The sequence below is a fragment of the Eulemur rufifrons genome, chromosome 8, assembly GCF_041146395.1.
Source record: "Eulemur rufifrons isolate Redbay chromosome 8, OSU_ERuf_1, whole genome shotgun sequence".
In the NCBI taxonomy this organism is placed as follows: domain Eukaryota; kingdom Metazoa; phylum Chordata; class Mammalia; order Primates; family Lemuridae; genus Eulemur; species Eulemur rufifrons.
In genome coordinates this window covers 2,720,233-2,735,565 of record NC_090990.1, presented here as the reverse complement: position 1 = coordinate 2,735,565, position 15,333 = coordinate 2,720,233, and the positions used below count along the sequence as shown (strand labels likewise).

General features: G+C 61.8%; 2 protein-coding genes across 2 annotated transcripts; one reads left to right on the top strand and one right to left on the bottom strand.

Moving 5' to 3' along the window:
• Window positions 1-304: 304 nt before the first annotated feature.
• GPR153 (G protein-coupled receptor 153) lies at window positions 305-5,369 on the top strand. The gene is made up of 5 exons (XM_069479277.1): window positions 305-660; window positions 1,052-1,481; window positions 3,433-3,625; window positions 4,069-4,253; window positions 4,686-5,369. Exons 1-5 carry the CDS (start codon window positions 305-307, stop codon window positions 5,367-5,369), a joined length of 1,848 nt encoding a protein of 615 aa, XP_069335378.1.
• A 3,790-nt stretch (window positions 5,370-9,159) lies between these two features.
• HES3 (hes family bHLH transcription factor 3) lies at window positions 9,160-10,150 on the bottom strand. The gene is made up of 3 exons (XM_069479279.1): window positions 10,070-10,150; window positions 9,898-9,979; window positions 9,160-9,530 (listed from the first exon to the last, which is right to left on the bottom strand). Exons 1-3 carry the CDS (start codon window positions 10,148-10,150, stop codon window positions 9,160-9,162), a joined length of 534 nt encoding a protein of 177 aa, XP_069335380.1.
• Window positions 10,151-15,333: the final 5,183 nt, after the last annotated feature.

Sequence of the window (15,333 nt, the reverse complement as noted above, 5' to 3'; positions counted from 1 at the left end):
AGGGAGGAGCCCTCACCACCTAAAGGTCCCACTGCTTAATACTGCTACAATGGCAATTACATTTCAATGTGAGTTTTGGAGGGGGACACGCGAACCATAGCGCTCCCCGTCTCCCACTCCAGGGGCCCCAGGAGCTCCAGTGCTGTAGCCAGAGGGGCAGTCACTGAGCACCTGTTGCCCCCACCCCCACAGATGCTTGTGGTCCCTGGTGTTCCCGAGCCACCGAGAGTGAGGGCCGCTGCTCTGTGCCAAGGCCTGGCTCCCAGGAGGATGCCCCAGCCGCCCGCCAGCTCCGGTCTACACCATGAGTGATGAGCGGCGGCTGCCTGGCAGTGCGGTGGGCTGGCTGGCGTGTGGGGGCCTCTCCCTGCTGGCCAACGCCTGGGGCATCCTCAGCGTCGGTGCCAAGCAGAAGAAGTGGAAGCCCCTGGAGTTCCTGCTGTGCACACTTGCGGCTACCCACATGCTCAACGTGGCGGTGCCCATCGCCACCTACGCTGTGGTGCAGCTGCGGCGGCAGCGCCCTGACTATGAGTGGAACGAGGGGCTCTGCAAGGTCTTTGTGTCCACCTTCTACACGCTCACCCTGGCCACCTGCTTCTCTGTTACCTCCCTCTCCTACCACCGCATGTGGATGGTCCGCTGGCCCGTCAACTACCGGTGAGCGCTCAGATATCTGGATTGTTCTTAGAGAGCACGCATGAGTACAAAGACACACCTGGTGTACCTGTGTACACACACGAGTGGCCACACCTGTGTAGGGCTGGGAAGGGCAGGGAGGCTCCCGAGGGGCTGCTGGAAGCACGCATGTGTAGGTGTGCCTGGGTGTGCTCAGGTATCCAGTATGGAAATGCTTGGGAGAGGGATGTGTGACAATGTGCACAAGTATCTCCTATACGAGGGACAAGGCCACACAGCAATGGTTGTGTCGTGACGGTGATGTACTGGGGAGGGAGGTGCAGGGGTGTTTGGGATCCTCTGCAGGTCTCCAGAGGCCTGGGGAGACCTGTAAGTGACACTGGGTCCCTCTTTTCGTCCTGCCCCATGCCAGGCTGAGCAACGCCAAGAAGCAGGCCGTGCACACAGTCATGGGCATCTGGATGGTGTCCTTCATCCTGTCGGCCCTGCCTGCCGTCGGCTGGCATGACACAAGCGAGCGCTTCTACACCCATGGCTGCCGCTTCATCGTGGCTGAGATCGGCCTGGGCTTTGGCGTCTGCTTCCTGCTGCTGGTGGGTGGCAGCGTGGCCATGGGTGTGGTCTGCACGGCCATCGCCCTCTTCCAGACGCTAGCCCGGCAGGTGGGGCACCAGGCCGACCGCCACGCCTTCACTGTGCCCACCATCGTGGTGGAGGACGCGCAGGGCAAGCGACGCTCCTCCATTGACGGCTCAGAGCCCGCCAAAACCTCGCTGCAGATCACAGGCCTCGTGGCCACCATAGTCGTCATCTACGACTGCCTCATGGGCTTCCCTGTGCTGGTGGGTGAGAGTGTCAGGTGGCAGAGTCTGGGCTCTGGGACTGCCCTGGGGCTGGGCACACTCCAGGCATTAGGTGGTTGAATCCTCAAACCCAGTCCTCTGAGATGAGCATGACCACCCTCCCCATTTTACAGATCTGGAAACCGAGGTTCAGAGAGGTATAACGACCTGCGTAAGTCAGGGCAGCGGTGGTGGGCTTGAACCCACATCAGGAGACTGCAGAGCCCAGGGTCTTTCTGCTGCACTGCAGAGCATTCCCTCCCCTCCCCCAAGGCCCGTTCCATATAGAGGTGGGGTAACATGCCCACAGGCTTCCTGCTGGGCCCAGGTCCCAGGATGGACAGAGGGAGTTTTGGTGGTGCAGGCAGGTAGGGGCACGGAAGCAAGAAACAGGGCAAGGCCAGGGTGGGCCTTGAATATCTTTTGGGGAGTTGCAGGTGATCCTAAGGGCTGGGTAAGGTCAAGGTGAGGGCTGGTATGAGAACAGCTTTGCCGACAAGGATCCAAGGTCCACTGGGGCTGCCTGGAGTCCTCTCAGTGAGGCTGGGATGGGCCTGGCCCAGGAATGAAGTCTGGACTCTGTAGCCCAGCCCCCCATGCCCCGTCTCTGCAGTGAGACAGGCAGGGGCTAGGGACAAGGATCAGCCAGAGGCTTCGTCTGAGCAGCAGGGCAGGGCTGCGTCCCTGGAGTCACTGCAGGCCACGAGCTCCAGAAAGGTGAGAGGAGGGGTGGCAGCTTCAGAGTCAGGAGATGTGCTCAGGATGTGGCCTCTGCTGACCTGCCACCCTACCCACAGCAGCTGCCCGCCCCTGGCCCACAGGGTCCTTGTGTGTACAGTGGGCCTGGCATCCCCATCACTGGTCCCATGGAGGGAAGGGACCCTGTAAAACCGCTGAGAACCACAGAGCATGTGTGGGCAGCAGTGGGGAAAGGGGAGGGGCCACTCCAGCTTCTCTTTAGGTGGGGAAGGGGCGCCGCTCATAGAGCCACTCCATGCCTCTGGCCTGTTACAGTCTGGAGTCCTTACCTCCCCCTCTACAGTGTGGAGTGTGCTTAGCCCATTTCACAGATGAGGAAACCAAGCCCAGAACGGTCACCCAGCTCACAAATGGCAGAACCACCATGATGCCTGCAGCATGCACACTTCCACTCTGCTGTGGGAATCGTTAAATGCCACTCGGGTTTCTGGGTGGGGCAGTGGAGCAGTGAGGGCTCTCCTAGGAAAGAAGGAATTAGGGGGTCCCTGGGCAGTGACCCAAAGGTGGCCTGGCTGGACCTGTGTCCTTTGAATCTCCTTTGGGGTCTGAACCCTACACCCCTGGAGTAGGGGCAGGGCCAAGGAGGTCACTGGCTGGGGGGATGGGGGATGGCAGAAAGGACCCTGAATAGGCTTGAGACCTGGTTCTCCAAGCCTCGGTTTCCTCATCTCAGAAAGGGCGCACTGGGTGTGGTGGCTCACGCCTGTAATCCCCGAATTTTGGGAGGCTGAGGTGGGAAGATCACTTGAGGTCAGGAACTTGAGACCAGCCTGGGCAACAAAGTGAGACCCCATCTCTAAAAAAAAAAAAAAAAATAGAAAACAGCCAGGCATGGTGACACATGTGCCTGTAGTCCCAGCTACTTGGGAGGCTGAGGCAGGAGGATCCCTTGAGCCCAGGAGTTTGAGCTGCAGGAGCTATGATTGCAGCACTGAACTCCAGCCTGGGCAACAGAGCTAGACCCAGTGCTGCCTGGTACACTGTGAAGTGCTGTGCACGCACTGAGGGTATGATTGTTCACCTTGGCAGCCAGGCGGCCTTCAGAGGGCAGGGCCTTCTACCACCACACTCTGGCTCTTTCCTCCTCTGGGAGGTGGGTTGTCGGGCCTGCCGCGTACATGGGATAACAGGCTGGGAGGGGAGTTGTGTGATGGGGGCCCTGCTGGGTGCCAGGAGAGTGCTGTGCCCACAGGTAGTGAGCTTCAGCAGCCTGCGGGCAGACGCCTCGGCGCCCTGGATGGTGCTCTGTGTGCTGTGGTGCTCCGTGACCCAGGCCTTGCTGCTGCCTGTGTTCCTCTGGGCCTGTGACCGCTACCGGGCTGACCTCAAAGCTGTCTGGGAGAAGTGTGTGGCCCTCATGGCCAACAACGAGGACTCCGACGATGGTGAGAATGGCCTGAGACAGCCCCCGGGAGGAGTGGCATGTGGGGTGAGGTCTCTAGGTCAGCACTGAAACAGCTATAAAGTGACCCCATTCTCAACCACCAGACACCCCCTATATCACCTCCAAATGTACTGAATGCCTAAGGGACCCAAGCCAGGTTCCCACAGGGCTTTCTTGTATCTGGCTTGGCTGCCCTGGGGTTCCAGTGAATCTGATGCTCTGGTTAACAGAGAGGACCTGAGCACACGAGACTAAATGTGTCCCACCAAGCTCCCAGGCTTACCCCCCACCCTTAGGTGACCTGCCCCAGGAGCTCCTGTAGACCCAGGTCTTGTCTCGGCTCAGCAATAACAATATTGCGTGTGTCTGGGGGCGGGATCCCTGGGATTCCCTCCGAGGTGCCCCCAAGTGTCCATGGCCCTAAGCCTCTGCCCCGCCCTGCAGAGACCAGCCTGGAAGGTGGCATCCCCCAGGACATGGTGTTGGAGCGTTCCCTCGACTGTGGCTATGGAGGTGACTTTGTGGCCCTGGACAGGATGGCCAAGTATGAGATCTCTGCCCTGGAGGAGGGCCTGCCCCAGCTCTACCCACTGCAGCCCTTGCAGGAGGACAAGAAGCAATACCTGCAGGTAAGGACCGGGCAGGGGGAGAGGCCGTGTATGTGGGTGGATGGATATTCTGACCTTCCCAGGGCCTTTCCTCTTGGAGCTCATGTCATGACCCCTGTGGCTCCAGGGGTTGGCCCAAGGTCACAGAGCCTGTGCCCCTGGGCCAAGGCAGAGAACCCCCAACTGCTGCCCCCATGTTCCCTGTTTGTGTTATTTTCTCCTTGCTCAGCACCCTCCTCAAGGAGCCTTCTCCCCAACCAACCCAAGCTACAGACGGCAACACTGAGGCTCCAAGGGATTGTCACTTGCCCCAAATCTCACAGCTCCAAACCAGGCTGCCCTGGCCCACGGCCTGGTACCTGACCACAGGCGGCCCTGCCTGGGTGTGGGGCGGCGGTGGTCCCAGAATGGCAGGAGGGCAGCTCCGGATTCAAGCCCGCCCCGTCCTGGCAGGTCCCGCTCACGCGGCGCTTCTCCCACGACGAGGCAGAAGTGTGGGCAGCCGTCCCGCTGCCCGCCTTCCTGCCGCGCTGGGGCTCCGGCGAGGACCTGGCCGCCCTGGCACACCTGGTGCTGCCCGCCGGGCCCGACCCGCGCCGCGGCAGCCTGCTGGCCTTCGGCAAGGACGCGCCCCCGTTCCGCTCGCGTCGCCGCTCGGCCGAGAGCCTGCTGTCTCTGCGTCCCCCGGCCCTGGACGGCGGCCCGCGCCGCGCCCGCGACTCGCCCCCCGACAGTCCCGGCAGCCCGCACCGCCGCCCCGGGCCCGGCGCCCGCTCCGCCTCCGCCTCGCTGCTGCCCGACGCCTTCGCCCTGACGGCCTTCGAGCGCGAGCCGCAGGCCCTGCGCCGCCCGCCCGCCCCGCCCGGGCCCTTCCCCGCCGCGCCCCCCGCCCCCGACGGCGCGGAGCCCGGCCAGGCCCCCACCGCCCCTGAAGGTGCAGAGCGGAGCCCCGGGCCGCGCCCTGTCGCGCATGCGCACGCCGAAGCCCTGCGGACCGGCCTGAGCGCGTCGTGGGGCGAGCCCGGGGGCCTGCGCGCGGCGGGCGGCGACGGCAGCACCAGCAGCTTCCTGAGCTCGCCGTCCGAGTCCTCCGGCTACGTCACGCTGCACTCGGACTCGCTGGGCTCAGCGTCTTAAGACCCGCCGGCGCCTCTCCACGGACGCTGGCCAGGCTGTGCCGCCCGCGGGACACAGCACCAAAGACCCACCTCTGTCCCGCGCGCAGACATGTGCCACCCCTCCCAGGGATGAAGGGACTGCAGCCTCAGCGCCTCTGTCCTCTGGCTCCTCCCTGCCGTCATTGCCCGGAGGGGCGGCTGCTGCCCTGGATGACTGCTGGGCGTGGCATCCTCGGACCACAGCGAGGCTAGGCTTGGGTAGCCAGTGACATGTGCACGTCTGGCTGCGCTTTCCTCAGCCTGGGCTAACCGGGCTGAGAGTTCGGGGAACCCTGGGACGGAGCCATAGTCAGACAAAGACCAGCCTTGGAAGAGCCCCAGCAGGAAGCCACTGCACCACACCCTGCACATAACTGCACCCAGAGGGGGATGCAGAGAGTCTCTAAGCACAGGGGTCTTCGGAGCCCAAACAAGCCCTCTGAGCAGGTCTCCCTGTTTCCGACCTGTTCACTGCCTCAGTTTCCCCATCTGTGATGAGCAGGTGACCATGTTAACTCTCAGGGCCGTTTGAAGAAGTCTCCTGGTCCAATACTCTGGCCACTGAGTAGACCAGGTGTGAGATGTAGTCTAGGACCCCCTGTGGGTCCTTTGTGGGGGTCAGTTTGAAGCAGGTGGCCTGGTGTTGGCACCCCAGGCCTGAGGCCTCCCTCTCTCTGTACCTGTTGTTCCCTTGGGAACTCACACTCCACCCCAGCTAAGCACAACACTTGCATTGGCACCACAGCCACCTCCACCACCATTTTCAACCCCACCCTCATCACTCTGCTGTCATTGCCTGTCCCCACCATATCAGCCACCTCTCTGACCCCCTCCATGAAAGCTGTAGGTACATGGTGGAGAGGACTAGAGCAGAGGGGCCTGGACTTCCTTGTCCTGGTGACCATCCCCAACCTCACCTCCCCCACCTTGCCAGGAAGGGATCCTGGCTTAGCAGCCTTCCAGGCTCTGGGTTCAAGGACCTGGCAAGGGGTCCTCTCTCCCAGGGACAGGGCTGTTTTTTGCTCTCCTTCCTAGGCAGACCCTCTGCAGGCCTGAGCTTTACCGTAGGCCCTGGGTCTTCCTAGGCTAGGGAGAGGCCCAGGGCCAGCTGTGACCTTGAGCTGGCAGGACAGGGGCCAATGCAGAGGCTGTCTCCTCCAGGCCCTGCTTCTGAGCAGTGGCCCCTCAATGTAAAGACCTGGAGCAGTGTCCAGGGCCAGCACATAGCCGGCCTGTGCCCTATTCCCTCTGCCCTTCAGGTGGCCAAGCCCATCTCCTCACCCTCTGGACAGGGTCCCAGCCCTGGAAGAGGCCGGTGGGAGGAGGCTGTCTAACTCTGTCTCTGCCTCAGAGGGCCCTCCAGTCCTTGTGTGTGGGGTAACTGGGGGATGAGTTGGCCACAGGTGAGCAAGGCAGGGGACTGCAGCCATGGACACGAAAGGGGCCACTTCTGGCCATGCTGCTGTGCCTTCAAGGATCGACGTGTCACGTGGAGGCAGAGGTCACCAACTAGCCACTGTCTCCTCCATTTTAGGGGCATTTGTCCATTTGTCACCTTGGGTATTCACCCATTTGTCACCTTGAGTTTTTGCTCTGTGTGTTTCATATCCGATGGCAATACTTGCTCTATTCCTGGAGTTTCTACAAAATAAAGGGGAGGACCCCAAGCGGAAGACCTGGGGCCGGGGCTCTCCCACACGTGCCCAGCCTCCAGGCCCGTTTGCTGCATTTGCAAGGAGCTTGGCCCTGGGCTTACCGGGGAGGGAGCTCTGTCTTCATACCACGCAGCCCCAGAAGCCAGGATCCCTTTGTAGTTTTTTGACAACTGAGCATTTCTTCTGTACAGGACCCAATAAAAACTTCCTTATGATTTGCACCTGGCATTCTGAGGCTGTTTTCATAGAAAACCCTTCTCTAGGCTAACACCAGGGCTAGCCAGCTGCCCCCAAATGTCTCTTCCTCTGGAACCTGAATTCCCCTGCTTGTCCACCGTTACTTTGAGTTGGAGTAACCCTGTTTCTCCAAGCAAACGCTTGGGTCCCACCTAGGTAGTCAGCGAGATGGACCTAGAGCAGCAACCGGCCGAAGCGGTGGGGTGGGACCCAAAGCCTGCCATCAGGAGGAAAGGCCCTATTAGTGCAGGTGGCAACCCCTGCCCCAGGGATGGCGTCTGAGGCTGCCAGTCACTGTGAACTTGACCAGGAGAACGAGCAGGGCAAGGCAGTCAGAGTCCAGTCTGAGACGTGGAGGATCTGTTGTGCCCACCACCCCCGTCCCTCCCGCGGGCCGGCTGAAAGTCGGAGGCTGTGCCTTTGGGTCGGCGGTGCAAGGCCGCCGCCTGGTGGGCGCAGAAGGATTCGCCTAGCCACCGCCCTCCCTTCCGCCCCCAGCTAGCACAGCCAAAGCGGAGACCCGAGAAGCCACCCTGGGACGGTCAGAGCGGGATCCTCACTCTGTTCCAGCGAGCCCGGTGGGTGGGCTGGGGGGCCGCGCTGCCGATGCACTGAGGCTCTTTCTCCCCGAAATCGGGCCAGGACATGCGTAAGGCGGGGCACCGGCAGGGCGAGAAGTGCTCCTGCGGAAAGTTGGTATTCGTGGTTCGAAACGATGCATGCAGGTAGGCATCGTGGGAGAATGAGAACCGTCGTGCTCTCTGGATACGCCGCTCACAGATTCTCGCCGTCTTTATTCCGAGTTATAAGCTGGTGGGAGGACGTGCTGGGATCCCTGACCCCACCCCCAGACTGCCCCTCGTGGGCCCGGACTCCCGGGCCGGGAGCCACGGGAAGAAAATCTGATTTGGGCGTCTCGACGCCAAAGCCCAGCGCAGCAATGACCTCATTTGCGGGCCAATAAACCGGCGCAGAGCGCTCCGAGGGCTGGGGAGGGTTTGGGCTCTTCCGCGGCTTTGGAGGTCCGGGGGCGCGGGCTCCGTGGGGACCTGCCCAGAGTGTGGGCCCAGGTCTCCGCCGAGCTGAGCCCTGTACCTCTCAGAGAGGCGCCCAGGTTCGTGTTCTCAGCCCTCAAGGTAGCGCAACCGACAACGTGTCCCTCCCAGGGGCGGGGCGGGGCGGGGCGTCCGGGTCGGTAGGAGTGGGCCGCACTCCGCGCCTGCGGGGGCGGGGCTTGTTATGGAGTGGGCGGGGCTTCTGAGGGGCCGGCCTTGGGGACTGAGCGAGCCGTGGGTGCCGCGCCGCTGGCGGAGGGGGTAGGGGTCGGTGGAAGCCTAGAGGGTCCTGGGTAGGGGTGGGCTTGGGGGCCCCTCGCCGGCAGGGCGGGGCCCGGCGTGCTTTGTGGCTGTGGGAACCGGGCGCCCGCGGTTCTCTGAATGGGCCGGGGCGGGGCAGCGATTCTCCTCGCTGCGAGGGGTCCGCTCTGCGCCGCAGCCAACTGCTACCTTCCCACCGACTTGCGGCCGCTGGGCGGGGGCGGGGGCGGGCTGCCCGCCGGGGGCCCCTGGGAAAGGGGCGCAGCCCAGGACACCCCCCCCCCCGCCCCACTGAGGGTGGGAGGAGGAGCGAGCGGATCCAGCCTGGGTAGGTGGGACTGGAGTGGTGATGGATTATGCCCGGACGAGCAGACCCGGTATGCGTGTGGCTCCGTGTATTTCCCTGCGTTCGCGCGTGCGCAGCGCTCTCCAGGCCACTCCCGCCCCGGGACCAGAATGGGCGATTGAGGGGTCCCGGAAGTCACCGTGGGCATGCTCAAGATAGGCTCTGTGTCCTTAGGCCAGATGGGGACCCCCTTGAGTCCGAGGCCACGCCCGGCCCTCACCACGGCCGCCACACGCGCAGTCCTGGCCCCGGGCTCTCGGCGCGGCGGCGCGACGCTGGTGGCGGCGCTGCGACGCTGGCGGGCGAGTTGGGGAGACCTCCGGGGAAGGCGAGCCGGGGTGGTTGAGACCGCGGGCCGCCTGTGGCCGGAGCAGGAGCCCAGACAGCTGAGGCGCAGGGGCCGCACAGCGCGGGCGCCTCCAGGCCGGGGCTGGCGCTGTCCGTGGTGCTGCCACCCGCGCGCTGCGGCACCAGAGGGCAGCGCGGGCCGCCGCCCTCCTCTCCGCGCCGAAGGAGCTGGCTCATGCCGGGCAGGCAGCTGCGGAAGCCCGATGGATACTCGGCTCCGCTGGGCACATGCCAGAGCCCTGCAGGGAGGGGAGCGGACGGGAGAAACGGGGAGCAGAGGGGGGAAGAGGAGAATAGAAGAGAGAAGGAGAAGAGAAGTGTGGAGGGAGAGAAGGGGGGGAGGAAGTGTATTGAGGAAGGGGAGAGAAGAGAGAGGAGGGGGAGCGACCAGAACGTCTCCCCCCGCCGTCCGGACTTCCGCCCACAGCCAGCCAGGCCTTGCCACTCCTCCTCCGCCCCCCAGCGATCTGGGGCCCCCTCCTCACCCAGCTGCCCCAGCTTTCCTCTTCACCCATCCCTTTTATCTGGCCTTGTCCTAGCCATGGTTCTGATCCCACCCACACACCCCAGATCCTCTCCCGCCCCCTCTGGGCCGTCCTCCTCTACCTTGCAAGGAGTTCTGAAGGCTTTTCATGTACTTGACGCTCAGCTCCAGGATGTCAGCCTTCTCCAACTTGCGCTTCCGGATCTGCGGATCCATGGAAAAGGCTCTTAGGCGGGCAGCCCGAGGTGGAGGGAGCGAGGTTGGGGTCGCGTCATTTTTGCCCCCTCCCCTCACCTGATGCGAGTAGTGTTTCTCCAGCAGCGACTTCAGCTGCTCCAGCGACACGTTAATGCGTGCGCGTCGCTTCTTCTCCATCAGCGGCTTGGAGATCTGCGGATGAGCGGCCTTTAGAGAATGGGACCCCTGCCCACCCGCCCTGCCCCGACGCCCACCCTGCGCCCCTCAGGACCCCAGACCTTGCGGAAGCTGCCGGCGGGGACGCCGAGGTTGCCCCGGGTGGCGGGTTCCATGCCCATGTTGCTCTTTATGCGCAGGGAGCAGTCAGTGCCGCCTTTATTGGGGACCCTCGTTTACATGTCAATGAGGCCCTCCGGACTCCAGAAACCCCGAGGAGGAGGAGACAGAAGGGTATGAACAAGAAACTCCCCACCTCCCCTAGCCCAGGCTTTCTCTTTCCTTCAGGACCCCTCCTTCTTCCCTAGGGACACCCTCTCCCCTTTCTCTGTCTTTTCTTTATCTCTCTGGCCCCCACCACTTCCCAGCTCAGGACCACTCACAAGCCCACCTCCTCCACTTCTGTCCTGTCCTCACCTCTTAGCCCACTTGCCAAGTCCTTACTGCCCTGTGTCTCTGAGCATTCTGGGAATTGCCCACTGGGGGAGGTCCGTGGGCCCAGCCGGCTGTGGGCTGCTCTAATGACTATGACAGGGCTGGGGCCTCCTTGGGACTGATGAAGATGCTGAGGCCTGGAGCGCTCGCCAGCGAGCCTTTCTGTGCTCTTCACGCTCTGACCGCCCACGACGCTGCATTAGTCGCCCTAATGTTGGGACAATGCAGCAATTTTCTGCCTGTGGCCACTCAAAGCCGGGTGCAGGTTGAGCCCGCGGGGGCCACGCAGCGACATGTGTCCCATTAAAGCATGCAGCCTGCCTATGCGGCCAAAGCTGGCCTCATCCTTGCTGGGGCCTTGGGACTGGGAGTGCTCCTGGCCAAAGTCATCCTGAACTCAGTGTGCGCTGACACTGTTTAGGACCCAACCTCAAGTCTTCCAACTTTGAAGGAAGTGGAGTGAGGCAGACCATCTCTCCTTGACCCCCAGCCCTGAGCTGCCAGGCTGGGCTACTCAGGTGGACCCTTTCCCCAATGGGGAAAGACTGGGACTTCTTTGGGCTTTCTCTCAGTCCCACTGGGCGGTGGGGTGGGGAAGACCACTGCTATTCCGGGGAGAGCTCCAGCCTGCTCTAGGAGGTCCAGGGCCCATACCCCAATCCATTTCTCAGGCTGTGGGAGGCTGAGGGAGCCCGGTGGAGGAGGTGCCTGGGGCTGCCCCAGGGCGGCTAGGCCCTACAGCAGCGCTATGGTGCAGTACTCTCCTTGGTCCCCAGGAAGCTGGTCTCTGGTAGCTTCCTGACTGACAGGAAGGCTGACCTCCAGATAAGTCCCTGGGCTCAAACTCAGACACCTCCCTTTACTGGGCTCTCATGGCCTTAGTTTTATTTATTTATTTATTTATTTGACAGAGTCTCACTTTGTCGTCCTGAGTAGAGTGCAGTGGCATCATCAGAGCTCACTACAACCTCAAACTCCTAGGCTCAAGTGACCCTCCCGCCTCAGTCTCCGGACTAGCTGGGACTACAGGCGCGCGCCACCACACCCTGCTAATTTTTCTATTTAATTTTTTAGTAGAGAAGGGGTCTCGCTCTTGCTCAGGCTGATCTCTAGCTCCTAACCTCAAGCAATCCTCCACCTCGGCCTCTGCCTCCCAGAGTGCTAGGATTACAGGCCTGAGCCACTGTGCCCAGCACATAGCCTAAGTTTTGGGGTTTGTAAAAATGGGGCTGTGAACAATGCTTGTGAGCCAGGCAGAGACGTTGCAAAAGTTCTGCAGTTCAGGAGGCCTGTGGCAGAGGAATGGACAAATTGGCCACTGCAAGGCCTCAGCGTGGGGGGAGGGGAAATTGCTCGGTCGCAGGTGGGCTCCCCAGTTCCACGGAGCCGGGGCACCTTTCCCCCTCACCCTGCGCGCCCCCGCCGGGGCTATGGATGGACGTCGCCAGGGCAGCCGCGTTTCCAGGCGCCAAGCAGCGCGGAGAATCATGCCCCGCCCTTCTTTCAAGCAGAGGCCCAGCAACTGCAGCTCTGGGGCGCTCTCTCGACCGGGCCGCAGGGCCCGCGGGCCAGATCTGGGCCGGTTCGGGTCGAAGGCGTGCGGCAGGTCCGAGGCTGTGAGCCGAGCGCTGGCACGCGCCGGGCAGCTTTGAAGCGCCAGGGCCAGGCGGGCGGGGGAGGCCTCCCGCTCTGGGTTTGGGGCGGTGGCGGCGCGGTACAAAGGCGCCGCTGGGCTAGCGGGCGGCGCGGCCCGGCACAAAGCGGGCAGCCAAGTGTTAAGGGCATTGTGCCGGCCCCACAAAACGGCGCCCGCGCCCGCCCCCTCAGGGCCAAACTCCGGGCGCCCCGCCGTGCGGGGGCTTCCAGCTGCTGCACATCTGCACTAAGGCTGGGCGCGCGCCTCGCCCCAGCGGGTACCCCCAACCCCCGCGTTCTCTAGCTGCGCCAGCAGCGGGGCAATTTGTCCTCTAATTACAATCCCTCCCCATAAACCGCAGCCCGGGCTTTTCAACTCGGGCGCATTAGCAAGCCAATGGCCCTCGCCGCAGCTCTCGCGGCCCACAGCTGGGCGCCCGGCCCGCCCCTTCTCTAGGGTTCAGGCCACCATAAAGGGGCCCCCCGGCGGCCCTGGCCGCACCCCGGCACCCGCCGCTCCCAGGGCTGCCACCCCTCCCGAGCCCGTGCCCCGGGATCCCCGTCGTACTGGGAGGAGCCGCTCACGTGTGTGGCTTAGTGTTTCTTAAGCAGTGGAAAATTGACCGCAAAAGGTGCTAATTCGCAATGTTCTGCTTTGGCTGCGGAAAGCGAGGCCCGCCGGGCGGCCGGGGTGGAATTCTCAGCCGTCACGCTCCGCCCGGGTCCACTTAATGGGCCTCCGCCTCCGCTGCGCCCCACACCCACCACCCCTGCACCGCCTGTAGTGCCCGCTCCCCTGCGGCCCGTCCTTGGGCGGGGGTCTCCCCACCTGGAATGATCCCCATTACTTTGTGCCCCCCAAGCCGCGTGGCTCCACCACAAACAGCCACTTTGGCGGTTTCCTGGCCTTAAACTGCAGAGGATAGCGCAGAATCAAGGCCGGAAGGGATCTCGGTGCGATTTCCAACCTTCCGTTTCCCCAGAGCTCTGAGACAGCTTCCTCCCCGCCATCCCCACTTTACCACCAATTCGAGCTCCTTCTGGAAGCCCGTTTCCTCCACTAAGCTAAAGCTATCAGGGTTCGCATCTGGCTAGGTCATTGGAAAGGACAGCCACGAGTCTCTACGGAGACCCTTCCCGGAAACCCAGGCTGAAGGCTGCGGTTCCATCCTCCATCCCAGCCCCCCACTCTTTGTAAGTCCTGCATCTGGGCATCCTAGCACACCTGCAGGCAGGGTGGGCTCTGAAGGGGTTCACAGCAACTGGGGAGGCTTTTCAGAGGTGGAGGGGAGCGCAGCAGCGGGTTCACCCTGTCCTCTCTGGGGACAAGCAGGACAAAGCGCTCTCGAACTGCCAGGAAGGGCATGGACCAACTTAGAAGCGGGGCTTACGCAAGCTGGGATGTAGGCCACTGACTCCCTTTCCATCTTTAGCATCTGGGGTCCCCAAGGCAGCCTGGAAAGGAGCACAGGTCCAGGAGGAGTGCTGGGGAGACCCAGGCCCCCCTCTGCTCATTCAAGGAAAAAAACTTTTTTCTGTAACTCCTGAGGGCTCTCAAGCCCTCCAAAGCTGCTCAGGGCCCCTCCTTTCTCATGCTGGATAATTTAAGGCAAAAAGTAGCCTGTGCCTTTGCCCTCTCCCCCATTTGGTTTTCTTGACTTTGGCAAAAGAAAGAACATTGTGTCTGGTCTGGAAACAAAGTAGGGTGGTTGCAGGCCCCAGGAGAAGAGCCCCACAAGATGTCCCACGGCTCATCCCAAAAGATAGCTCTGTGCCGCCTCTGGCCCTGGGTGGGAGCCCCTTCCTTTTTGCCCTTTGGGGCATTTAAACCAGTGCTAACTGGTGAGGACTTTGCAGGTTACTGTGGGAGTGGGTAACTGGAGGAAGATAGCTGTTCCCCTCTGCAGATGCATTTCAAAGTGGGATGAAGTGATTGCTCCATGTAATTAACTATGGGGACACAGCAAAAGCTCTGAAATGACTCAGCCAATTGTCTCCAGATGGGGTTGGAGAGGCTGCGATTGTTTAACTCTCTTCAGCTGTGTTGGGACTTCGAATAGCTGGGCAGCCAAGGGCCCTTCAAGGGACAAAGGCTGGGACTCCAGTGAGTGCATCAATGCTGACCGGGCTGGCCCAGCTCAGGAAGAGTGAATTCAGAGAGACCCTCATTGTCCCAGCCTTTTGTGTTTCTCCCCAGCTGGCTCTAATCTTTAAATATTTACCCGGCCCCTTTGTGCACATATGACTTATGCACTCAGGGCTGATGTGCTCATAAATTACGCATCATTTACCCATTTCCAGACTAGAGAGGGAGCTTTCATTCCTCCAGCGTGGAATGGGCACAGGAGGGGAAAGAAAACTTTTCAAAGACCAGGGTTCCCTCCTGGAGAGAGCAGCAGCAGCACTGGACAGGGCCCTCCCTGCTGTCTTTCCAGCCGCCACGTGGACAGTGGACAGGGCGAGGCCTGTGAGGGACTGGAAGCTGCAGGAGAGCGGCCCTCTAGGAACAACCAACCTGGGACCCACCATTGAGGAGCTAGGAGAGGTGGGGTTCCTAGACTTTCTTACTTGGTTTCAGGCTTAGACAATACTTAGGACAGGAACAAACTTTCCATCCTGGGAAGTTGGTGTGTGGGTTGAAGCGCTTGTTTATCCAGCCACGAGAGTCAAGAACACCTCTCCCCATCCATGTACCTGCCTCTTGCGTGCTCCGGACCATGCCCCCTTCCTACATTCTTTCCTGCTCAATAAGGCAAACTTGTTTAAGAAAAGGAAGCTCAGGCCGGTCGAGGTGGCTCATGCCTGTAATCCTAGCACTCTGGGAAGCCAAGGCTGGAGGATCGCTCGAGGTCACGAGTTCGAGACCAGCCTGAGCAAGAACAAGACCCCGTCTCTACTAAAAATAGAAAGAAATGATCTGGACAGCTAAAAATATATAGAAAAAAATTAGCCAGGCATGCTGGCACATGCCTGTAGTCCCAGCTACTCGGGAGGCTGAGGCAGAAGGATTGCTTGAGCCCGGAGTTTGAGGTTGCTGTGAGCTAGGCTGACGCCACGGCACTCCAGCCTGGGCA

What these genes read in the sequence shown, in the direction of transcription:
- GPR153 (XM_069479277.1), top strand. Translation starts at nt 305, where the DNA reads ATGAGTGATGAGCGGCGGCTGCCTGGCAGTGCGGTGGGCTGGCTGGCG. An exon ending in CGCTGGCCCGTCAACTACCG is followed by an intron (nt 661 to 1,051) that starts GTGAGCGCTCAG and finishes GCCCCATGCCAG; the next exon opens with GCTGAGCAACGCCAAGAAGC. An exon ending in ACAAGAAGCAATACCTGCAG is followed by an intron (nt 4,254 to 4,685) that starts GTAAGGACCGGG and finishes CCGTCCTGGCAG; the next exon opens with GTCCCGCTCACGCGGCGCTT.
- HES3 (XM_069479279.1), bottom strand. Translation starts at nt 10,150, where the DNA reads ATGGAGAAGAAGCGACGCGCACGCATTAACGTGTCGCTGGAGCAGCTG. An exon ending in AGAAACACTACTCGCATCAG is followed by an intron (nt 9,980 to 10,069) that starts GTGAGGGGAGGG and finishes ATGGATCCGCAG; the next exon opens with ATCCGGAAGCGCAAGTTGGA. An exon ending in CCTTCAGAACTCCTTGCAAG is followed by an intron (nt 9,531 to 9,897) that starts GTAGAGGAGGAC and finishes CCCTCCCTGCAG; the next exon opens with GGCTCTGGCATGTGCCCAGC.